This window comes from Alligator mississippiensis, chromosome 9 (genome assembly GCF_030867095.1).
Source record: "Alligator mississippiensis isolate rAllMis1 chromosome 9, rAllMis1, whole genome shotgun sequence".
In the NCBI taxonomy this organism is placed as follows: domain Eukaryota; kingdom Metazoa; phylum Chordata; order Crocodylia; family Alligatoridae; genus Alligator; species Alligator mississippiensis.
Window position 1 is genome coordinate 79,017,420 of NC_081832.1, and position 24,876 is coordinate 79,042,295.

Genomic DNA, 24,876 nt, shown 5'->3' on the forward strand with positions numbered 1-24,876 from the left:
TTCTCAGAGGTCAGGCTTCCTAGACCCCCTTCAATGCCAAATATCCCAGAACGGCAGCAGAGCGACGCGCCGCGGGATGCCTGCATGGGAAGCCAAGCGCTCAGCTCTGAATATTGGCACTCCGTGCGGTCCGGGCCTCGGTTACACTGCAGCGCGCACACACGACGTGCACAACTGTTGTGCACGTACACAAACCCCCAGCAAGCTGCAGTGGATGTGCCCTGAGTCACTTCTTGCTTTTCCCCTTCGAAAACCCACCTGACGTGACTCCGTCCCGATCCCGGCAGCTGTCAGGAGACTCATCAATCTCCCCCACTCGGTGCTGCCGGCAAGATTTTTCTCAGCCTGTGCCTTGCCTTCAGGTGACTGCAAATAGAAGGGGAAGCTCGCACGCACATTAGCTTAATTTCCACCGGCAATGTAGTGCCACAGACCAGCATTTCTCTGCGGCATTTGTCTAAGGGCAGACGCTGAGCCAGTGCCAGCCACGCCAGGGGCAGGCCAGGAGAAGGATGCGCTACCGGATGCGCCGGTGTAGAAAAGAGGGGCTGAGCTGACGAGGTTCAGTGCTCAACTCCACTCCTCCAGCCCCAGCCATGAAGGGGACGGGAATTGCCCTGCTGCTCATTCTGGCTCTGTCCTGCGTCTTTGGTAAGTGGCGATAGGAATCCCGAGGATTTCTGAAGCTTGTGTGTATGGGAGCCCCCCGACACGGCACGGAGGGGCAGGTGGCATCCGGGATACCTGCCCAGCCGCTGCTTCGTGAACGTGTCTCAGGCTCACGGCTACGGTGCACACGCCGTCAGCTGAGGTTTGTGCTCACCTGGTATCCAGCCACCGTCGGGGGAAAGGCAGCCCTTTTTGTTCTCTCCGGGGTGGAGAAGGGGGAGTCTTGGCAGAGAACAGAAGATTTGGGCTGGGGAGAGATCGATGTCTTCTTCCACTAAAGGCCTCACCCCCGTGCCCCTTGGGGATGGGAGTTCAGACAAGGTGGGGAAAACTCACGGAGACGAAGCTGGAAGATTGGAGTAATTGCAAAGGAACAGCTCCTCCGGCTGAGGGCGGTTCCCGCGGACGTATTCCTTGTTTTCGTGCCGCACTGGGGAGCCCATCGTGGCACTGCTGTGCTAGGTGCTGTACGAACACAGCAGGGAGGGATGGTGCCTGCACCATTTTCCATCCTCCTCTGGGCTTCTGGTTGCATTCATCAGTCAAAAGGAGTCTCGAAGGCAGAGCATTTGGGGGGTGCCAAGCGGAGGGTGAGCGGAGAAGGGGCGAGGAACTGGGCCCGGGGAGGGAAGTTGACCCTTTGACGCTGAGCAGGGGCCTTGTGGCCGTGGGCATGGCAGGGTCTGCATGGAGAGGGGCCTCGTTGCAAGCCCCCGTTGGTGTCTCTGCATCCCACTGGGGCCATTTGAGCTTACTGGGCTTGGACTTACTTGGCCTCTTCATCCTGCAGAAGCCAGCGGTGCATTGCCCAACCTCCAGGCCAATGCAGAAGACCTTGAGAAACTGGACGGTGGATATAAAGACGCTGTCAATGCCGCTGTCAAGGGCATTGTCAAGGGGTTTGAAGACAGCAATATAGTGGTAAGCTCAACCTTGGCGGGCTGAGTTCTTCATTAGGAGCTGGGCTGGGCTGTCGCGGGTGTCGTCAGTCCAGGATGGGCTGCCTTTCTGGAAGACCGGCTAGTGAAACCGGCCGCTGGGCTTTGTCCTGGAGGAAGCTGGCCTGCGCTGTACAGACGGTTTGCTTGGAGGGTCGAATGCTCTTTTTGGCCTTAACATTATGAATCTAAATGACACTGCGACAAGGATGATGTCGGACCAGGCTCCAGCAGCTCAGGACTGCCCAGGGGAAGCAGCAGGGAGACTTTCTTGTGCCAATTGGTGTAGTGTAGACACGAGCAAAACGTGTTGCGGGGCAGAGGGGGAGCCCACAATTTAGCCCTGAGTGCTTTCACTTCTCAGCCTCGCTACCGGGCGGGTGCGGGATTCGCGGACAGGAGAGGGCTCGTTCCTGGGGGGTCTCCATGCAATGAAATCTAAGGATTTCATCTGGGTTTCCAGCTCCCCCAGTACAAATAAGGGGGGAGTTTCAATGTGGAGCCCCGTGCATTTCAGGGTCTGCTTGGATGTGTCCCGCTTCACTGCAGCTCTGACATCCCTTTTGGCTGTGGATTTTTAACCCGAGCTCAAGAAGTGGCCAGCCACCCTCAATATAGCACGACCCCTGTCCCCGTCACACCAGGGGAGGGTTTCTGATCTGCGGCTCGCTGGTGTAACCGGCCGAGGGTCCTGGCTGAGTATCTCTGTTGTCCGGAGTGAACCCAACCCAGATGTATTGCTAGCACTGGTACAACGGCTGGAAGAAATGGGGAAGGTGTAGCTCCAGCATGACCTGTGTGAGCTCCTTGTCCAGACCCCTGGGTGCAAGGGCCATTGAACCGCAGGGCCGGTGCTTTGAAAAGCAGGCGGCTGCACCCCTGCTTTTATTGCCATTTGATGGCGCCTCGTTTGCTTTCAGGGGAAACAATGAGGCTGGCGGCTGGCGACCCGGCAGGGCCTGACTGCAGGCATCCTCCCTGTAGCCCAAGCAGACGGACGAGGCGGAGACCTTGGATGGTAGAACAGTCGCTTGCCTTGCAATAAAATAAGCACAGGAATACACCGTGGCCTCACGCGTATCATTACTGCCGCTCGTTGCTGCTATTCTGTAGTTATGTCCTGGAACGAGGGCTTCCCGGGCGTCTGAATCGGCAGCAGGGCTGTTTCTTCGTGCACGGTTCAGACGGGGCCAGATTGCCCCAGGCTTCGTGCCCTGAGTGAGGCAGACCCCAGGAGCCCTGAATACAGTGAGAGAGAGATTGCTTCTCACCGCTGACACCCGTGGACCAGTGATAAACGGCCACGAAATATCCATGGGGCAGAGGATGAATGAACGGGCCGCGGGCTGCTGCAGCTGAGCGTAGCTCCATGGAGGGTGGGAAGTTTGAAGAGTCGCGTCCCTGGAAATCAAGGCGTGCTGTACAGCAGTGGGGCCAACCTTTTTGGCCTACATGCCACAGATTAGCCCTGCACCCCCCAGAGCGCCACCCCAGTCCCCTTCTTCTGCCAGATCTGCCACTCCTGATGCCCTGCTCTGCTTTCTGCTTCTTGCCCTATCTACTGTGGTGTTAGAAATATAGGATCGTAGACAACAAGGGCTCATGGGGCGCGCTGTAGCCTGTCCCTGTCCTGGCCTGTCCTGTGCCATGCACGCGGGCTGTCCGCACCACTTGTCAGCACAGCGGGGACTGCTCAGCAGTCCCAGCTCCCTCCAAACCACCCTGTCTTGCTCCAGTTCCAGGTTAACGTATCACCAAAGAGGAGCAGGGGAAATCGTCCCCATTCCCATGCCGCTGAGATCATGTCATTTGGGGAGCTCGTGGTCCAGCTCTACCACCGCACGCACACAATGAATACTGCAAGTTGACTCCCCTGCCCCAGCTGCAAACCCATGATGATGCATAAATGATGCCTAGAGAGCACCAGGCATAGATTTTCCTTTGCAGGTGACATGTATTTAAATCAGCAGCTTGAGGGTAATTAAGCAGAGCAGAGTGCCTCTGTTAGGCAGATTTTTCTCTACCCACCAACGCATCTGCACAACAGGGATTTGCATAACGGTGACATATTGCACCAGAATGATTGTAATGTGCCGGCAATCCCTACACGCTGGAGAGCTGGGATCCAGTGAAAAGAGGCTGACCAAACCCTTCGAAACCAGCCTGCTTTGTTTCCAGCCAACGCTTCATGGGATTGGGAAGCTTTTATGGCCAACTGAGTGTTTTCTAGGACCCCCAGTCCTGCAGGCACTATTGCACGGGTTTCATTTACCGCCGTGAGCAGAACAGACATCCGAGAGTATTCGTAGAGAGGTGGCTGTGTTTAACTTCCTGCAAACCAGAGTCCCGGGGCAGAAGGCATTGATCCTCTCTGCAGACAGGCCAAAAGGGTGATACACCGCAGTTGTTAAAGGCAACACTTTCTGCTCTCTGGGGAGACTCAACCCGGAGCTGCCCCACGTGTCTTCCGCTACACATAACCCATTTCCCACTCCTGCTGTATCACGGGCCCTTCAGCCACTGCCCAGGCCACGCTCGGGTGGCTAGGAGCACCCGGACATTTGCACACACACAGCAGCGTGTCTCCCGGGACTAGCATGCCTATCGCCTGCTGCTTCCTGGGGCACGCTGCCTGGCAGCTCCTTTGCTGGACTCTGCAGAGAGGGGACTAGCAAAGGGGCACCAGCACCCTGGAGAAGAAACCCCAGGCGAGGATGGCTGGCTGGGACCTGGCTCGGCACCAGCCTTTCCGACGAGAAGCCAGTGCACTTCTGCCCGGCTGCCGGACGGTGGTGCCACACACCAGCCTGAGCACAGCCCAGGCTCCCAGTGCCCGAGGGCCTGGGCAGAGGGAGTGCTTATCGTGAAAGATTCACGCTGGGAGCAGACCGACCGAGCCCGCCAGGGAAAAATCCCCAGATTGGCAAAGTGGAGGAAGCCCCTGGACTGGCAAATCCAGATACTCCTCCTGGCGCTGGTGATGCCACGCAGACAACTCGGTCTGCAGCCACAGGCAGCCTCCTCCCGCTCAGCCCCAACCCCGGTGTACAGCGCCCGGCGCAGGGCTGGCTGGTGCGGCGAGGAGACCTTTCCTTCCCCTCTGTGCAGGTTTATTTCCTATGCTGGACCTGACCATCACGGGAATGCACCAGAGGTTTCCCAAGTCAGGTCCTGCCCTGCCCATCGCTGACCCTGGTCTGCAGTCGCTGGTTTTCCTCCACGTTTCATAGCTGTGAGGGGCTGGAGGTGCCGGTGCTGGGCGCGGAGCGGACCTGCCTCACAGCGCATCATAAGGAGCAGCTCGTTTTTCCAAAGCACTTTGGCACCGGGGCCGCCAGGCGCTGGAGAAGTGCAGGGGAAAGCAGCCCTGCCAGGGCTCGGGGACGCGAGGCAGATTGTTAATTAGCTAAGCACAGAGAAGCAGGTGCCAAGATCAACTCGAGGAGGTGTTTGTGCACCGGGACCCGGGGCCAGCACAGACCTGGAGCCAGCAGCGTCACCGTCCAAGGGGGATTCCCACCCCAATGCAGCCCAGCGACAGAGCCAAGGGCTGGGGGACCTCGCGAGCATCGCAGTCCAGCCCCTGCACGGATGCAGGTGCCCTGCTCCTACACGCGGGCAGCAAACGCAGCCACCAGCGACCTGCAATAGCTCTTGCCTAGGTATCACGCCCAGGTCTGACTGTGGCACAAAACACCGTTGCAGTCCGGCAAGGCAAAGACACCTGGTATTTGCCGTCCAGTCCGTGAATGCCAGCTGCCGGGGCGTGAGGTTGAATGTCAGGTGCAATTTCAGGGCCGGCCCAGGGGTGTTGGCGCCTGTCGCTGTACCTGGGATCAAGGGAGAAACCAGGCTGCTGTCGCTGGGAGCTTTCCCCAGCTGCTGAGAGATGGAAATCTCTCCTGGCTGTGTTGACTCAGGGCTATTCGAAGTCCAAAGGGTGCCGCCTTTTCATCGTGCCTCTGTCTTCCTCCCAGGAAACCTCCTGCTGACAGTCTGCCACCTGGTATTAAAGACTAACAAACGGGTCCTTGCTGGCAACCAGGGAGAGCTGATCCAGAAGGGCTGCGGCAGGCGGCTGCTGCTCCTGTTACCAGTGTCTGGTCCTATTCCCTTAGAGACAAACCGAGGCAAACGCGGACAGACAGGGAGCAAAACGACCGGAGGTGACAGCGCGCCCGGCTTCTATTCCTGGTCCTGACACCTACTTGTGACCAGGGGAAGGCATGCCCCGCGCGGGTCTGAGCGGACGCCAAGACCTGGCCAACTCGCACCGCGGCAGCTTAAGACGTTCCTTGTGGCCGCCTTTCTGGTCGCAGGCCCGCGGCATTTTGCAAAAGAGGTGGTTTTGGCTGGTGGCACTAGACTCTTTATTGCTAGAAGGTAAAAGAGGTGAGAGAGGAAAGGGAACAAATATCAGACAGGCGGGAATGGGGGAGCGAAGGCCGGCAGCGACAAGAGAAATGCTAGTCCCACCTTCCCAGCCATGCTGGCATGTAGTGGGAGCGGGGCGAGGCGATGGCCCAGCATGGTCGCTTGCTCAGGGAATCTCTCAAGATCAAGACAATGTAGATCCTGTGATGCCACACTGGATCCCTGGGTCGTGACCCATTTAGAGGGCACAATCCCAGCACATGATGGTGAATACACTTGCTTTGCCTTCTCCCCCAGAGCCGAGGCACGGGAAACAATGCAGCTCTTCCTTGGAAGGACACGAGGCAATCCACGTGCTTCCAAGGGAGAGCAGGTGAGGGGATAAGTGCAGCATGAGATGTGTTTCTGCAGCCCAAGAAACCAACCACCCAAAAAAGAGCTCCACTGCCGTGGTCCCGCAGACCCAGACTTGTCTCAGATCTTCCTGTGGGCAAGAACGACATTGGTGCGGCCCCGTGCAAGGTTCCCGGCCTTGCCTTCCCCGAGCGTCATCTCGGCGCTTTGCAAACAGCTGCCAGGGTCTCCCGCGTGTCCTTGCAGCAAGGGTCCCACAGACAGTCCAGACTCGCACAGAACTTGCCAGGAGCAAAACTAATTGGAGAAGCATTAAAAGAGCAACAACGGCACTGAGAGGTCCAGGAAACATGAGCTATGAAGGACGGCTGGAAGATCAGGAATGACAGTCTGGAGAAGAAGAGACTGAAGGGGAATTGCTCGCATGCAGCGTGGTTGAACAGGGGATGGGAGACTCTTCTGCAGGGGACGGGACAGGAGCTGGGGTCTCCAGTTGTAACCAGGGGCATGTAGGCGTAGGACTTGCTCACTGTGGTTCGGCCCCGTGGCACGCCGGGCCTGGCTACCACCGTAAAGGCAAGCTCCTTAACTATGAATCGCAGGATCGGTGACTGCCCCCGAGGGAACGAAGGCACCCAAGGAAAGTAGCAGCCAGAGCCCCGTGAGCGCTGCCTGCAGCCGTCTAGTGCCATCGCGAGCACTTTTGGAGCATCACATTAGGATGGCACCTGTGACAACCTTCCAGCCCCGGTTCCCTTCTGCTCGGGGAAAGGGAGACCAAATGAATGTAACGGGCACTCACTTCTAACCCAAGACCGCAGGGCAGGCAGCCCCGAGCGGAGATCACCGCATGATTTACGACCGCAACAGCAGCCTCTGCCTCTCTGGTCCGCGTGCTCAGCAGAGCCGTGCCAGGAAGGATCTCAGCTCCATGCGGGGATCGTGGCAGGGTTAATAGCTAATGCAGACAGGTGATATGAGGCCGAAACCCAGCGATGAAACAACTCAGATGGGGACACACTGGTATCGCAGCTGCCTCTTCCTCGCCGCCGCGCAGTCCCGTCCTGGCTCTGGGACCCGGGCGAGTCACTCAAGCAGGATTATCAGTGGCCATTGCCTGGGTGTGACTCCCCCATCTGTGCTGGCCTTGCTGCCCACCCCCAAGACCCCGCACCGTGCTGCCTGGTCCTTGCATGGAGCCCTTCTAGGAACCGGGCTTCGGGCCACTTGTCTCCGGCTCTGCTTGGCGCTTATGGCAGGCGCTGGAGGCAGGCAGCCAGGTGCACAAGGGCTGCGAGTCAGGGAGGGGGCATTGTGGGTTTGGTGCTGGCTGACTTCACATGTTCCTGCCCTGCACCGAGTCCCAAACCCACCGTGGTGGGTGTGGAGGGGAGCCAGGGTGGGCTTGACCTCAGACCCCAAAGTTTGCCAGAGTTTCCAGGGTCAGGCTGGACTGCCACTGGGGGTCAAGCTAAGGGCACAGGTTTCAGGGGAGCTTAAGGTTGACCTTGACTGTGAAAGCCATAGATTCATAGATTCATAGATTCATAGATGTTAGGGTCGGAAGGGACCTCAATAGATCATCGAGTCCGACCCCCTGCATAAGCAGGAAAGAGTGCTGGGTCTAGATGACCCCAGCTAGATACTCGTCTAACCTCCTCTTGAAGACCCCCAGGGTAGGGGAGAGCACCACCTCCCTTGGGAGCCCATTCCAGACCCTGGCCACTCGAACTGTGAAGAAGTTCTTCCTAATGTCCAAAGTTCTTCCTAATGTCCAAATAGGGACTTAGGCACCTAAATATGGCTGCAAATCTGGGCCTGCGTGGCTTGCCCAGAGAGAAAACAGGGAGCCAAACCCAGGTGTCCCTTCTCCAATTGACAGTGTGCCTCCGGGATGTGACCAGCCTCCCCCACGGCGGTGAGGAGCAGAAACGTCCTCACGCAGCACCAAGCGCCACAGTGACGGAGGGCACGAGAGAAGTCCCGGTCCGCTGCTGCCCTTTGCTATCAGTGCCCGCAGCCCGGAGACCTCCCGAGACACCTCGTCCCTGCGAGTCTCACCTCCTCTCTGCAGCAAGCAGGGCACGAAGTCATCGGCGCGTATCCAGCCGTGCACAGCTGCTGTGTTATCGCAGCCTGCTCCGTGCGCCGCAGCACATACAGCATCAGGCCTGACGGGATCTGGCTCCCCCAGGGAGGAAGGCAGGGCGTTATCCATCCCTGGCTACGATCTGCTTTGTGTCATTTCCTAGGAATTATTCCTAGGAATTTCCTAGTGATAACAATGGAGGTGCCTTGAGTATGCGGGCAGCTGTTGCTCAGCGACACCCTGACAGCTGCTTGATTGGAGTCTCCCCTTGGCTGGAGGATGCTGCTGGGAAATGGCTTGTTTGGGCTCAGCTAATTGCACAGCAAACAGGCTTAGCTCCTAATCTCCTATAGCCTGGCACACACCCAACCTGGGGCAATAGTCAAATATCCTCAGGATCCTAATACCGCTCCAGCAGGCTCTGTGGATACGGTCGGGTGTATGCACCGGTAATGGATAGGGGAGCCACCTGCCCCAGTCACCCAAGTCTAAACGGCCTAGGAAAGAGCAGGGCCTCACATTCATGAGACCGGCCGCACAGGTAGAAGGATTTCAAGGCAGGTATACCACGCCAATGCTTCCTCCCTGCAGCGGGCAGACTGGCTGCACGTCTCCCTGCTCCAACTACTTGCAGCAAGTAATGCTCCCGATCCGAGCTGAAGGATGGGGGTTGTATCCCTAAGACCAGCACCACCAGGAAAGATTTCCACCCGCTTTGGAGAGCTCCCAGGAGACAGGCGCTGGGTTTCCCTCTCCGTCTCACCAATGCAGCAGTGTTCCTGGGGGTCTGGGAACAGCCGATCTTTCTGCTTTCTTTGCTAGTCACCCCCCACTCAGATTTGCTACGCTGCATTGACTGTTTCCTTGGACTTGGAGGGTGCTGGAGCCGGAGCTGCCCGAGACTGCTTAGAAACCCTGGCCGTGCATGCCTCCTTCAGCCCCCGCACCAGGGCAAGGCAGATGGTCAGCATTGAGAAAGCTCTTTCAAGCATGGTCCTCTGTGCTTGTTATATTCAAGAAAACCATCGCACCCACAGTCCCGCCAAAGCATCGCCGCTGAGTGTCTGCCACCTCCAGGCCAGGAAAACCACGACCCCGCATTGCGGTGCCGCTCACCCCACTTGGAAGGGCAGGAACCGGACCGGCACGGGCAGATCTGCACTGGGAGCAGAGAGAAATCAGAGCCTTTGCTGTATTAATCACGTGGCGGTGATGACACTGGAGGGGTCCCTGTCGTGACCACGGACTCCGAGCGAGCTCATTCAAAGAAGGAAAGCTGCCTTGAGCAATCCACATCTTTTGAACCCCAGATCCTGGTATTTCCAGGTGCCAATGAGACCCTGCAAAACCCCTCCCCAGAGACAGGACACTCTTGTATCGGAGCGGTCAGTGCTGTCTTTTCCACCCGTCCTCGTGCTGGGAGCTGCTGTGGGCACTCAAAAAAAGAGCATGAACTGCAGACGCAGCCCTGGCCGCCTCCGGGCAGAGCAGTGTGTGCAACAAGCCCTTAGAGAAACCACGTGGACTATGGGAGATGGCTGCTGTCTGTGTGCACGTGCGGGCATTTGGACTGCTGGCTTCTCTGCAGGCAGGGGAGGCTTGTGCCCCGTGGACTAACCGAAGTAGGTGCACGTAGCACAAGCTGTTGTGAGCCGAAGTCCTCCTTGTCCGATGTATTTGAACTCGGCCGAGCTCCTAACCTCTGACCTTAGCAACCAATGCACCTTATTCCAGCAGCCAAGTAAATCCTCTGCAGCAGGAGCACAGCCTTTTCCTGGGATCTCAGCGTATATGAACAACCCCTGCAGCAGCAGGACGTTGTGCACCGTGGTCCCCTGCTTTACCTGTGGCAGGGCCGGGTGAGACGGCCGGTGCTGTGTCAGGGCTGACTGCGGTTTTGCTCAGAGGTTGGACCACGAATGGATGCATCTGGGATGCTTTGGACAGGGCTGATGCTGTCTCGGGGTGGGCTACATGTGCCCTCGGGAGCTCCCTTTCAGCCCGCTTCTCTGTGACGCTGATTCTCTCCCAACAGTGACCACCCTTGCGGACTCCATGTCAGGCATTTGGGATGTTTTTATTGAAAACCACTTTTCTTGCAAAAATCTAGTTGGTCTAATAAAAGATATCGCCTCTACCAGGAGTCCTGATTACTTTTCTATTTGGAATTCACAAGAAAAACTAGTTTGAGCCATTCCTCCCCCCTCCCACTTCAACTGGACCTTCAGCCCATCCCAGGGGCTGTGATGGCTTTACATCCCATGCCTGGCGATGCCTGGAGCTTGGGGACAGACAGGACAGTAGTGCACTGCCCCGTACCAGTTATGGCAAAGTAACAGGTCCGGGGCTAAGCCTAATGAGCAGTCTTTCTCTAATTAGTGCAGGGAGTTGCGCTGCCACCTGAGCTTGTTGCTCCTTGGAGATAGCCAGGAGTAGGGGCAAAGTGGACACTCAGGTAAAGCCAAAAGGAGAGAGACCCCAGCCTGGAGCAGCCAAGGGGCTTGGCCGTGCAGAGACCTGGCTTCAGACCACAGGCTCACACAGCTTACAAACTAAACTGAGATTTGTTGGGCCAGAGAGAGCCGTGCACCGGGCTGGAGAGTCTGGGCACAGGCGGAGCAGGTGCGTATCCCGCGTGTTTTGGTGCATCAGGAACAACCCGGCTCTGCAGAAATTGCTCCTGACATTCATTCTCACCCCGGCCAGCTGCTTTGCACTGACATTCACAGGCTTGGCAGCAAATGCCGGGGGTCTGCACTGCTGGGCTGGAACGGCATTTTGTGCTGCAATCAGCTTTGCTGGTGCAAAGGGCAGCTTGCTGCCTTGTGCGCAGGAACGGGGCAGCCTGCATCTCTGCCGAGGGCTGGACTCGAGGCCGCAGGAGGGTCCCTCCAGCCCCAGCTCTGCCGCTCCCGCGGGGCTGCCTTCGGGCTGGAGTCTCCCTCGGACCGTGACGCTGCTGTCGGGGGCCTCTGTGCTGGCCCCGGTTCCCGCTCCCTCGAGGTGATCTTGGCACCTGCTCCTCTGTGCTCAGCTGGTGGATCTGCCTCGGTCCCTGAGCCCTGGCAGGGCTGCTTTCCCCTGCACCCCTCCAGCGCCTGGCGGCTGCGGCGCCAAGGGCTTTGGAAACACGAACTGCTCCCCATTTTTTATGATGCCTCATGGGGCAGGTCTGTTCTCCGCACAGGCTAAATCCAACTGCCCCGGACCAGCATCTGTCATTGGGTCGGCCCGGGGAGTCTCTGCTCCCTTCCCATCACTCTGGAGAAGCGCTGCGGCGGTCACGCAGCCCAGGAAACCAACCTCTGCAGAGGGGAACGAAGTGCCTCCGGGGCGCGGGGCTGCCGTCCCATGTTTTAATAGTCCAAGCCATTTGGGAAGGACGGCTGTCATCGCTCTAGACCCACCAAGCCGCAGGACAAGAAGGATTTACTTTGGGAGACTTCACAGAGCCTTCTGATGGGAAAAGGCTCTAGCCAGGTCTCCCCAAGTATGCACAGGAGCCGGGCCAGCATCACATCACGTTTCCTCCCGTGTGCCCTGGGCTTTGCGCACTTCTCTGCAGCTGGCCTAGCAGCAGTCCCTGGTGCAGCCTTCCGGGAGCGAGCTGATGTCGTGGCACGTCGTTCCTGGATGCTGGCTGCAGACTCAGGAAGACGGGTGCTCGGAGGAAGCTCATGACCCGCTCGTCCAGTTCCTCCCTCTCACTTTCCCACACGACCCCTCTGCCCTCGGTGCCGGTGAGGGGAAGACACATCTGCTCCTGGCAGGGTTTATTTCCCGTCGCTCAGTCCAGAGTTGACACAAGCGTGCATCTGCCTGGGGCTTGTGGGCTGCGGAGGTGAGCGGGGCATGCATGAGCAGAGGATGCTTTTCACGTGCACGTGCACGTGCTGATCATCTGGATCTCCAGTGACCATGTTTGCAGGGGACGTGCCTGAGTGACCTGGACGAGAAGCACTCAGAGCACTTGGGGACACCTCCAGGTAACAGCACCGAGGGGAAACACCGACCACCGCCATTTACAAAGCTGTGACGCGGGGGCTCGGGTTCTGCTCTGCAAGGCCAGCCCGGGGCCTGAGCGCCAAACTCTGTGGCCTGCCCCGAACCAGCACCGGCCGAGGTAGCTCTGCTCACCGTAGGCCACGCTGGAGCACTGATCAATACGTGCTGCTCGCACACCAGCTTTGCCAAAGCACTGGCCAGACGACACCTCCCCAGCAAACCTCACCGATGCACGAACTCCGCGCACAAGCAAAATTTGGCACGTGGGCCAGGCGTGCGCTCCTGCCAAGAGCGGGGACGCAGAGGTGAGGGCACAAGGGAGGATAACCCAGTACCGGGACGCTAAGGCTGGAACAGGAACACCCAGGCCAGGATGTGAAACAAGCCCCCGGTCCCAGGAAGGTTTGAGACGTTCAAGACACAGGAGGAATGCAGCACGTCCTTTGTTTTGAGCAGCGTATACAAGGAGAATTGGAAAGCAGCGGCCTGGGGGAGCCTGCATGGTTGTGCTGCCGACCGACCTCGTTGCAGGTACAAATGCCTTAACTCCCGGTCGGACGCACTTGTCAGGCTGCAGCGTGCTAGGGCCGTGCTTCCAGACAATAAACCTGCCTGAACCTTTGCCACCGAATCCAGCCCGCGGCCGTTCTTTCAGACATGACTGGTGCTGGGATCTCCTGCAGCCACTTATGCACACGGCAGCTCCTGAGACGTGAGCCATGCCAGCGCATTGCTAACGCCCGGCGAGGACAGCAGCGAGGACGGCGCTGGTACCCCAGACCACGCTCCGCAGCAGGGTGCGAGGATGGGAGGGGACGTTCCCATCGTCCCCTGAGCGCACCATGCGGGGCGTACGTATCGCCCGGGCAGCCGCAGACACCGGGACGTCGTTCCTGTCACCGCTCCAACCCCTGATCGCTGCCGCACAGGGCTGGTGCAGTGCGTGTTTACCCGCGGAGGGCATCCAGCCAGGACTTCAAAGGCAGGGCCCGGACCTCAGCTGCTTGTCCTAATGACTATCTTGTTAATGATCTCTGTTCCTGGCTGATAAGAGGCAATTTATCCCTGCCTTCACCAAGAGCAATTAGGCTTTGCTTCTGTCTGGCAGGAGTGCGAAATGCCCGGCTGAGAGAGAAACTGAGGCAAAACGCTGCGTGAGAGGTAGCGAGATCCAGCCGGGGTCTGGGCAGGGGGTTTCACTTCAAGAGACATCGCGCCCCTCCAGGCAGCTCCCCTGTCCGGGCAGAGAGAGCAGGTCTTCCCTTCCCACTCCCTCCCTGCACGGCTGCCCGTGGGGCTGGCTCTGGAGCCGGGCAGCGCAGGCGGAGCCGTGCCCAGCTCCCTTTGGCAGGCCAGCCCAGGCCGAGCCACGCAGAAAATGCCTTCAGTCCACTGCAGCAGGCCTGGGGCTTGCAAGCTCCTCCGCGCCACGCACGTGTCCCTTTCCCCCTGCGATGGGCTCGGTGCCGTTCTCCGCCATATGCCAGGCAGCTCCTGGGTCTCAGACCCCAAGTGCTAGCCTTCAAGTCTCACCATAGCATGCAAGTCTTGGGGCAGGGGCTGTGTTTGTCCCTGGCGGTCTACCCGCGGGATACCTCCTTGCCTGGCCCCCTTTGCACAGGGGACGAGGCGTTCTGCGTCCCACGAACCAGGGTGCTGCTCCCCCCCGGGGCATTCCCCACGGTTGGCCTTGCCCAGCTCTTGTCCCCTCTGCTGCAGCCAACTTGTGTGCAATCCAGAGTCGTCCTTGCAGCTCACAATTAATCATCCTGCAATTAATCACCCCCAGCCGAGGCCGCCAGACTGATGGCTTGGGAGGGGGGGGAGGCGGGGCCTGGGTGCCACAGCCAGGTAAGGTGGAGCGGCGGCACCAGGACTCACGGAGAGAGGTCTGTTGGAGCAAGGTGCGTTGTAGCTGTACTGAGCGCCCAGTCCCAGCTGTCTCGACCATGAAGGCCACCATGCTCTTCCTGCTCCTGGCCGCGGCCATGTGCTGCTGCCCTGGTGAGTGCCCGCGGCCCTCGAGCCCTTCTCTCCTGCGAGGTCTGACCCCTTGGAGGTGCAAGGGGCACGGCGTGGGGATGTGGCTACCTGGCGCAGGGAGCTGGACTCGTGGCAGGGCAGGGAGCCCGGGGTGCAGGTCAGGGCAAGGTGGGGCTGGAAGCCCTTGGTGCCTCATGGGCAGGGGAGGCTCCACGAGGCAGCTTGGAAACTGGCTCCCCAAAGCGGGGACTCCAGCCTGGGCCCTTGCTGGGCAAAGCAGAGGCTGCTTGCCCGGAGGGGAAGGTGCAGCTCCCCTCGCCCACCCGAGAGCCGAGCTGCCCGCGCTTTGCAGCCGTCGGCTCCCGGGCGTCCCGGTGCAGCCTGGTGTGACGGCAGTCCTGAGCGCAGACCCCAGGCTGACCGGAGCGGGATCTCTGCCCCCGCTGCCCCACTCCAGAGCCTTTTCCTGAATGCTTTGGGTCACGTCCAGTCTTCCCTCCCGTCCAGCCTCGCATCTGGGCCCTGTGTAGACGTGCCCGGCTCCCCGGAGCCGGTGCCCCGTTACTCCCATCCGGTTCTGGCTCCGCGTGGGGGCTCCTGAGATGGGCACATGGCCCCTCCGCCTCCACCTGCAGCAGCACTCGATCCCCCGCTGCCTCCCCCAGCAGTGCAACCCCCCTGCAATCGCAGAGCAGGCTCCTGACTTACACCCGCGCCCGTGAGAGCAGGATTGGGCCCCCCAGGTGCACTTGGGGGCCAGGGGGTGCTCACCCCTGAATCATCGATGGGGAGCACAAGCCTCCCTTTGTTCCCTGCCAGCCCGGGGTGGAGCCGGCGAGAGCGGCAGGGAGAGTCAGCACAGCTGGGCTTGGCCCTGAGCAGGACGCTGGTGGGAAGGGAGGGCTGTGGGGACATAGGGGTGTGCTGCAGGGCTGGGCGCGGCGGGACGCACTGTCAGCTCACCTGGACCGTCTGTGCCCAGCTGCCAGAGCTCACCTCTAAGGGCTGCTCCCACCTTGTGTTTTAGGCAACGCAGCACCTGAAGATCCTTCCGGCATCTGGGAGAAGGTAACGGCGCCTCCTTCGCAGTGACCCGCAGCAGCAAAAGCAGCTTGTCCGCGGGCCAGGGAGCCGGTGCTGCAGGGTGTGGGAAGCAGCATGGCCCCGGGGCGTTGGGAGAGCTGGGTTGTGCCCCCTCCCTGCCACCGTCCTGCTAAGGGACCCTGGGCATGTCCCTGGGCTTTGCCGGGCCTTTGCTTCCTTCCAGTAAAAGAGGCTCGTGACGTCCCTGTGCGAAGAGCTGCGAGGCCGGTGGGTGGGTGGGAAGGGCTGGCTCAGAGCAGGGTGGCGCGTGGACCGGCTGAGCTCACGCCTGCAAGGGGCGGCGTAGACAGCGTCCATGGGGCCGTGCGGTGCCCGTCCCGGAGCTGAGACCTGAAAGCAGAGGGGCCGAAAACAGGCACCGGGGTGCGACGGCCGCACCCGTCAGGGCATTGCACCCCCGTTGCTGCCCTGCTCCGGCAAAGCCCCATCTCCAGCAGGACGCTCCCAGCCCAGGGGTCTCTGGGCACTTACGTCTCTCCCTTGTCATCCCCATCCCTTGCCAGCCGTCGTGTGCCAAGTACTTTCCGGAAAGCGGCTGCCCCCGGATCCTGGACCCCGTGTGCGGCACTGACCTCCAGGTGTACCCCAACGAGTGCGTGCTGTGTGCCGAGAACCGGTGAGTCTCCGGGCTTCGTGCAAGAAGAGCTGCTCCCGCACCTGCCCCCGGGTGCTGAGCTCTGCTCTAGGGCTCCTGCGCCCGTGCCAGGACGCCATTCTTCGGGACCAGGTGTTTCCAAGGATAAAGAGTCCCCTGGGGTCTCATCTGTGCTGGCTTGCACGGCAAGCATCGCCGCAGTCTTCGCTCTCCCCTGGCCTCTCCCCGTGTGCTCAGCATATCGGGGCCTGGTCTAACATCTGGCAAGACTTCTGTTGGTTTTGGGGGGGCTGAGGCAGGTTCTGGGTGAATAAGGATGCTGCAGGTGTCACAGTTCGGATGAGAGCAGGGAGGCCGGCGAGAGCCAAGGGGCTCCGTCATCGCTGCTGTGAAGAGGCTGATGCCAGACGGACCCTGCTGTAACCGAGGGCAGGATCTGGCCCGCAGAAAAGCCGTGTGGGAAAGCCCTGCTGGGTCAGCTTGCCCCTCCGGCCCCAGGTCCTCCTCGCCACAGCCTGTCCTCCTCACTGGCTTTGAATGTTAAGGCCTAAGAGGTCTATTTGGTAGCCGTGTTGGTCTGAGACAAAAAGAAATGCAAAAATCTCGAGCTCTCGGTTCAGAGATGATCCCTTTTATTAGACCAGCTGAGAAACTGCAAAAAACTAAATCTTACAGAAAAAGATCTTTTTTTTGCAGTTTCTCAGTTGGTCAAATACAAGGTATCGTCTCTGAACCACGAGCTCAAGATGTTTGTATTTCTTCAAGGCCAGGAGGGGTGTTTTAAAGGCAGCAGGAGTCAAAGGCCGGCGTGCGGACGGGATGGTGCTTGCAGGCGGGGGCTGTATTCAGGGACCCGGCTCTCCCGGGGTCCCCAGCACTTCCCTTCTTCGCACCTACTCTGAATCCCAGCTCGGGGGGGCATCCTGGGTGGAAGCGCTGGCTCCCCTCTGGTTCTACGCCGTGCAGGGGATGTCGTCTGTGGTGGCGGGAGGGGAGGGGAGGGGGACAACGTCCTTAATCCCCAGGCACAGCTAAGGGGTTGGCCGAGAGCTGGTTGCAGATTGAAGAGGGGGACTGGAGAGAAGCAGGAGATGCTTCAGAGGCCCTGAGCAGAGACCCGTGGGGAGCGGGGACCGGGTGCACCGACAGCTGCAGTCAGCGATGCCGTGCCGTGGGGCAGCAGGACGGCAGTGACGGGCTTTCGGCAGCCACGGTGGAGTGTGTCTGTGCCCTTTCCGAGTCCTCTTTCCCCAACCGTTCCACACTTACTGCTCAAGACTGGCTGGGTTTTTCTTTCGAAAAAGCCCCACACCTGCCCGATTCCCTGGGAAGCTCCCAAGGGAGGAGACGCGCGTGCAGGTTGCACAGCCCTGCTGTTCGGTCGCGCTCCCAGCGTGCTGCCGCCGACCGGAAAGCTGCTGCCTGCAAAAGGCTTCTTTACAAGCCACATGGGAGCGATAGACAGTGTCCTTGGCCCTTGTAATGGTCACAGGGTGAGACGGGGCAAGCAGACAGCGCTGAGCCAGGCCTGAGGGAAGCACGTGAGCTCAGCGAGGGGCTGGGTGCAGCACGTCGAGCCCTGGCACAGCAATAGTGCTGTAGGACGGGAGTGTGTGGCATGGGCAGGGCTGGCATGGCAAGGGAGGTGTGTGTCAGGATGGGAGGGCACTGCCAGGGCTCGAGAGCAGCAGAGATGCACCAAAAGAAATGGTGCGGGAAGGGGGCCCGGGCTGCAGGATCCGATGGTGGCACGGGGCTGCCTCGTGCCCTCGGTGGCAGCAGCCCACACTCCTCGCATCGCTGCTGTTGGCGCAGCTGGGGGCTGTGCGTGGCTTCTGCATTGGGATTTAATTGTCATTGGATGTTTCTCAGCCTCACTCGTGCCTTCCCCTCTCTCAGGAAGAGAAACACCGACGTGCAGATCAAGAACCGCGGGTTTTGCTGAAAAGCGCCTGTGCGCTCGGCCTGGCCGCAGGGAGCAGCACCTCCTTGAAAATCCCGGCTGGAGACACCAAGAAAACCCGATAGACCCCCCAGCCGCCGGGAAACCCCAATAAACCCCAAGCATTGCAGGTGCTCGCATGGTCCTTGTTGCCCCCCAAGGGGCAACTCCTGGTGCTGGGTTTGGGTTGGGTTTGGGGTGAAACCTGTGCAAGGCGCCGGCCGCAATAGCGGAGCAGTGCCCGGGGCAGAGCAGCCCTGACCTCGGCTGTGGGGCCCAGGCTGAGCGGGGATGCTGTTCTCCCGCCCCGGCTGGCCGTGCCCCCACCCTGGAAAATGGAAGGGCACTGGCGCGTGCCAGGGCATGGGGACGTCGCCTGTGCCCACAAGGGGATGCTGTCGCACCACCACATTTTGGTGCGGAAAAAGGAGTTTTGTGCTGGCTCGGCTGTTTCCTGTGTCCCTGGCAGAGCCGCCCGTGCCAGGCCGGCAGCACCGGGAGCCGTGGGACTGCGTGCAGGGCAGCTGCGAAGGAGAGTCAGAGCCTTGCTTGTCAACCCGAACACACCTGTGCCTCGGCTTTGCACGTTGCCCCTTGCTGCGCTGCTGCAAACAGGCGCCGGGGGGTGACTGCCACCCACAGAGCTCGTTAGCCGTGGTCCTTAATCAGCTGTCCCTGCTGCTGGGCTGGCAACCGTGCCATTAATGACCTGGGGCCTGGGCTGGCCAGCTCCACCCAGCATCCTCCCCAGCCATGCCCGTCTCCCGGGGGCCGCCTGCATCAAGTGACGTCCTGGACCTGCCATGCTGGAGGCTGCAGCTGAGAGAGGAAGGGGGAAAGCCCTGCTGGGACCCGTCACTCCCCCTTCTCTGGGACGCGGTCTGACCCAGGACATGGCAGCTCTTCTGCAGCGCGACGTCTCGGTCCCCGAATGAGCGCTGTCAGGCAGGCCACGTGTCCGCGCCGGCGAGCAGGCTCCGTTCTGCGGAAAGGAGCCGAGGCGTCAGAGCAGGAAGGTGGGGGTGCCGGTGCCCGCACGAGCTGAGTCACACAGCACAGAGGACTTCCCCCATTCACACGCTCCCCCAGCACGGCATGAGAGCCACCGCCACTGCGCCTGGCTCCTTGCCAAGGGCACCCAGGCGTGCAGAGCACCAGTCACATCCAGCAAGGCACAAGCAGCCGCCAGCCCCGGGCCACTGCCGCCATCGCACTCGCAGCATCCCTGGGGCACGGGGACCGTCCCACACTCGGGGAGCCCTTGGAGGCAGGGGTTGCTCCCAGGGGGGAGCTGGGCAAGGAGGGCAGGGCCTCCTAGGAGCAAGCAGACCCTGCAGGCATCTCTACTGACAGAGGTCCCCTGGGGGAAAGCCAACAGGGGACACGGGGTCCCCCAGCCTAGTGGGCAGAGCCCCCTCCATGGGCATCTGAGAGTGCAAGGGCAGGAGGGGAGCAAGCCAGGGGGTGGGTGATGCTGCCCAGCAGCTGCAGCCCTTCCCTAGGCCCTGGGCTCTGCTGCCAATGTTATTTTTGTCTGTCAGCCCATCACTGCCTCTTACTAAATGGATTAACTGAGCTGGGAACAGGCAGGCAGGAGCCTGGCTTCCCCGTTGAGTGGTTGGGCGCTCCCCTAGGAGACGGGCGTCCTGAGCTCGGGTTATTTTGGGGGCTCTTTAATGCATGTGCAGCCTTACAGTGGGGGCCGGGCATGCAAGCAGGTGCGGGACTGTCCTGGGGAAAGGCTGGGCTCTCGGGCACGGGGGGCTTTGCTGCCACTGCGCCCATGCGGAGCCATTCACTCTCTTCCCGCCCCGAGCCCGGCAGTAGGCGTCAAGCAGGTGCTGAAGCCGCGCAGCTCCAAGCCACGTTCATCTCTGGCCGAAGCGGAGCTGCGGGCTGCGGCAGCCTTTCATCGCCGCCCCTGAGCAGGGCACATTTGTATGCCGGGCATGCAGACAAAACCCTCCGCTGCTTCCAAACCCTGAGCTCCCCTGTAGTTCAAAACACATGTTTGGTTTTGTCTTCAAGCGCAAGAAGCACCGAGCCTGTGGCAGCGCGCCGCAGAGCCCGGCCGCAGCTCGCGGGGTCACGCCGGCCGCGGAGGGAATCCAGGAGCGGTGCCGGGGCGGGGGGCAGGGGGGTTTCCACTTCCAGAGCCTTTCCCCAGATTTCTTGTGTGGCCTCGAGCTATCCACACGGGTTGCATGGAGGCCAGGACAGCAGCACGGCCCTCCAGGGAAGCAGGGCTGGCAGGGAGCTGCAGAGGTCACATCTCGTCCAGCCCCTTCCTGAGGCAGGATCAGCCCTGTCCAAACCACCCTCTACAAATCCATCAGCTAAACTCTCCATAAAACAATACAGTCACCCCTGACACAGCACTGGGCATCATACCCAAACCTGCCCCAGAGAAAGCTGGCGGGGCCACAGCTCTGGAAAGGTTGTTAAAATATGCTTGAGAGATCCCAGGTGAAAAGACCAGGTCCCTGCTACACCCCCCAGCCCGTACTGACCTTCCTGACCCCAGATGTGGCATCGGTCTGACCTTGAGCAGAGGGACAAGGCCCAAACGCTCGGCATTTTTATTCCAGTGCACTGCAAAATCCTCTGGACATCCCTGAAGAACAACGATGCAAAAAGTAGGAGGGTCCCCTCCTCCTCCCTGCCTGTCGTGGCCGAGCCCAGGGAGGACGACGAGGGCATTTGCAGCACAGGTGTATCCCTGGCTGTTCGGGGAGCGCTCAGGTTCACTCTTGGGCTCTGGCAGGTGGGGAAAGGATCTGGCCCCTGGTACCTCCAGCGTGCACAGGCCCCTGACACGGGGGCTGTCAGCTGCTCACTACTGTCCTGCAGCTCCTCGAGGGAGGAAGAGTCATTACAGCTGTGGCTCCTTGCATGGGCCGCGTGCAGCCGAAGACCAGCCCCCACCTCTGGCGCACAAACCAGCTGCCAGCCCGCGCCCGATCCAGCCAGGATTTGCTGCCATGTGGCAGATTGTTTTGCCACTAAATTGAGTGTGAATCATGGTTTCTTGCTAAACACAGCCCACATCCGTCCCAGGCTGGGACAGCTCGTGTGTCATGGAAAGGAAGAGGAGAAGGGCCGACGGTGCCGGGGCCTGTGCGGCAAGATGTCAGGGGGCGAGGATGTCGGGAAGGGGGAGATTGTCCATCAGCCTCGCAGCCCATCCTCCCCTGAGGTCGCAGCACCGCAGAGCTCGGGCTTCTGCCACCCGGGATAGACCCGGGCTTGTTCTTTCTGACCCCCCCAGTTCACGAGGTTGCATAAGCCCTCATTAGGATTCAGTGCATCTGCGGCTTGTCAGGAGCCCGCTCTGCTGTTGTGAGGCATCGGCTCTCTTCTCCGTGTCAGGAAAACGCTGCTCTCATCATCGCAATCTGACACACTAAATTGGGGAAAGAGAGCAAAATTGTGCTGGAAGGGAGGTGGGAAATGGCGGCTCTTTGTGTCTGAATCGCTGCAGCCTTTCATCTGGCGTTCCAAGGGCGGCAGCTCCAAGCATGATTGTCCAGGGGAGCCTTGAATGCATTTTAAATGATGCAATTAGGGAAAAAAGCAGGGCTTGTCAATGCACAGGAAGGAACACGGCTCAACCTTCAGCCTCTGCCACCGCTCCCCTCCTACAGCCTTTCAGAGCGTGCAGCCAGGCACAGGAGGAAGAGAGGCAGAGGGGTTTGCAGCTACCCTGGAAGTGAGGAGATGTAATTAAGCACCACCGAGGACTCTGGGTTTAGCAGCATTGTCTGCTCCTCAGCTCTGCCGGAGGAAAAAACTTGGGCAAAGTCGTACAGCGCAACAAGGGTTCAAATGACCCGGGGGGTGGCACGAGTGCTGCAGGTGACAGGCTCCTTGCCGCGGCCTCGCACAGCCAGTTGCCCCTTCCGCCAGCCCCAGCCTCCCCAAATCCCACCGTTGGGGTGGCAGGATGCAGGGCAGCGCTCTCGGAGCCGCCCAGGGAGCTCCCTTTGAGCCGTGCAGGCGTCACCCACAAACCTGCCGGCCTTGCCTCCCCCTCGGCGGCACCCGGGGCCCCGCTGCAGGAGCAAGCAGGAAGCCTTGCGTGCAGCTTTGGCCCTCGGCTGCGGCGTCTCCTCCCTGCCCCGGCTCCTGCGTGGGCTGCTGAGCCAGCTGCCGCGTTGCAGGGGTGGGCGGCGCGGCTCCAGGAAAAGGTGCGATGTGCAAATGCGAGTCCCAAACTGAAAGCGCCAGCCCCCGCTGCTCGGGGTGGGCCGGCAGGCTTTCCTCAGCCCCCGCACGCGAGCCGCGGCCCCCTCTCAGTGGGCAGGCGCTGGGTGGGGAGACGGGCCCCTCACTCCCACGGCAGCCTGGACTCCTCTGGCCCCCCAGAGCTGCACGGGGGGTACCGGGGCCAGGGCTGGATGGGGTTGCTGCAGAGAGAGCACGGGGACAGCCTGCTGGCACAGGCAGCCGCAGCAGCAACGCTAGGCGGAGGTGGCTAAGCTGGAGGTGTCTATGCATGCCACGATTGTGCACTGACTGCAGGGCAGCACGGCCTCGCACATGCCACCGAGACGGAGGTGCAGGCTCTGCATCGTCCTCTGCTAGGGCCGAGCTAGCCAGGGGCAGCACAGCTTGCCCAGCTATCAGCCCATGGCTCAGGAGATGCGGGTTCAAGCGCTAGCCCAAGCCCCTCGAAGGACTCATAGCTGGACCCAGCCGTGTCACCAGGTTTCACACCTGAGTAAATGAAGAGCAGCCACGTGATGCAATGCACTGCATTGCTGCAGGGTCTCGTGTCATTACCCCCGGGCAAACCAGCCTGCCATTTGGGCCGCATGCCTGCAGCGAGCCTGGCAGAGCTCTCGCCTGGTGGCGTGGCACCGACAGCACCTCTGGCGAGCGGCCCCGCTGATGTGACGTCCACGCACGTAAATACGTCCCACCCCCGATGACCCTTTCTGTGCCTCCCGCCCCCGTCCTCCCAGCCTCTGTCTGTCCTCACCCCGTCGTCTAACAGCTCTTCAGGGCAAAGGGACTGTGTCCTGCCAGCTGCCTGCCAAGCATCTGCCGTGGGAGCCCAAACTCTGCCAGGCCCCTGACATGGAGCTATAATCCTGATGGATTCGATGCCCAGCACAGGAGCCAGCTTGTGGGAAAACGTCTCCCTCCCAGGAGAGAGCTCTTTGCGCTCGAAGGACATTTGATGCCTGGGAACAAAATTGGTGCCTGCGAACAAACCCTCGCAAACCTGTTGGGCGCTAACAGCCAGGGCCCGAGCGAAGGCAAGGACGGCGGGGTCTGCAACCCACCTGGTGCTCGATAATCGCTGCACTTCACAGGTGATAATGAACAGCCTGTTCTTCTATTATTGGGTGTTTTACTGCACCTCCCTCGTCTATCGGCTCCCTGGTCATTGCTCCTAAATCCTGCCTTTTTGGACGCGTGGAGTTTTAAACAAGCTCCTGTTCCCTCTGCTTCTTAGCTCTGCCGTGCTGCCCCCTCCAGAGACCCGGGAAGGGTCCCGCGACACCCGAAAGCTCGTCTACGCCTACCCCAGCCATGCAGCTGTCCAATTAAAGATCTCACCCACAAAAATCACCGTCTCTCACATATTTCCTGGACCATCACAGCTACATCATCCCTTCAACACTCCCTTTAGAAATGCCATTTCAACAAAGCAGAAACTTGCTTCTGTGCCTCCCCACCTCCCCTCCCCTCCCCTCCCCTCCCAAAAAATACCCTGAAAGGAAGCTTTTCAAGAAGCCTCCTGGCTGGAAGGGAGCATTTCAATTTTCTTTGCAAAGCCGCTTTTCATTTGAAAAGGCGCTTTCTGCTGAACTGGCAGTTATAATAGCAAGGCAGGGCAGAATTCAAACCGGAGCGAGGCGTGTGGGCTGCATCCAAACAACCTGTTCCAGCAAGCCCGAAATTTAGATTCTTTCCAAAACAAAATTTCCATTCCTGTCGAAATGTATCACTTGGCCAACACGGCATGACAACCAATTTGGGGATGCTGCAGTTCTCCCACCCCCGCCCCGTGCGAGTGCCGTGCTGTGGCCAGCTCCGCGCAGCCCGGCCTGGGATGTAGGGACGTGGCCTGCAGGGAACGGCTCCGTGCCTTGAGCCCAAATGGCCCATCTCTGCCGAGGGCATCGCCACCCTCCCGTCTGTTCTGCTGTTGAACCAGAGTCTTATCATAAGGTTTATTTTTATTTTCTAGACAATAAATAAATCCTTTCCTGGCCACACCTGCCACTGCCAGCGATCAGCCCACACCTCCTGTGCTCCCTTCTTTGTGAAGGGCCCTTGCACGCTCTATGCTCAATCCCGAGCAACGTGCAAAGCAAGCTCGCTGGTCTCGTCCCGCGGGCCCTCCCGTCAATGAGCCGGCCTCCGCTAATCAGCATTGCCTCCAGCTAGCCTGAGGCAAGGCTGGGACTCAGAGGGAATGGACCGGCCTGGCCCGGCACCTCCTGCCGCACGGCGCTGGCCTGGGGGCTTGCTGCTGCCCACCGCCTGGGCCGGGCACGTGAGCTGGACCAGGCAGCTGGAAAAGGCTAGAGATAGAGATATAAGGGTCCCGAATTCACTTGGGCAACTCCCAAGTGTCAAGTTCCCAATCTTGACCGAGCAGAGCTCAGTTGTTCAGGTCCACGCGGTGCTACCACCGGCAAGTCTCCTCCCTCCCTCCCCTCTCCTGGGGCTTCAGATCCCCCCAAGTCCACGGCAAGCATCCTATGTACAGGCCCCAAGCCCAGAGGCCTTGGAGTTCAGACACCCCCAAGTCGCGCTTGCCTTTATCCCAAAGGCCAGAGGAGCAAGCTAGGGAGAAACCCTCCATCGC

General features: G+C 60.2%; 1 protein-coding gene and 1 long non-coding RNA gene across 2 annotated transcripts; both read left to right on the forward strand.

The window, feature by feature from the left end:
* The first annotated feature begins 546 nt into the window (after positions 1 to 546).
* LOC132243361 (uncharacterized) lies at positions 547 to 2,670 on the forward strand. The gene is made up of 3 exons (XR_009454836.1): positions 547 to 651; positions 1,460 to 1,590; positions 2,528 to 2,670. It is a non-coding gene; the product is annotated as an uncharacterized LOC132243361 (long non-coding RNA).
* Positions 2,671 to 14,275: 11,605 nt separating this feature from the next.
* On the forward strand, positions 14,276 to 18,183 carry LOC109280274 (trypsin inhibitor ClTI-1). The gene is made up of 4 exons (XM_019475970.2): positions 14,276 to 14,433; positions 15,440 to 15,480; positions 16,020 to 16,132; positions 18,011 to 18,183. Exons 1-4 carry the CDS (start codon positions 14,379 to 14,381, stop codon positions 18,054 to 18,056), a joined length of 255 nt encoding a protein of 84 aa, XP_019331515.1. The 5' UTR covers positions 14,276 to 14,378; the 3' UTR covers positions 18,057 to 18,183.
* The last annotated feature ends 6,693 nt before the right edge of the window (positions 18,184 to 24,876 follow it).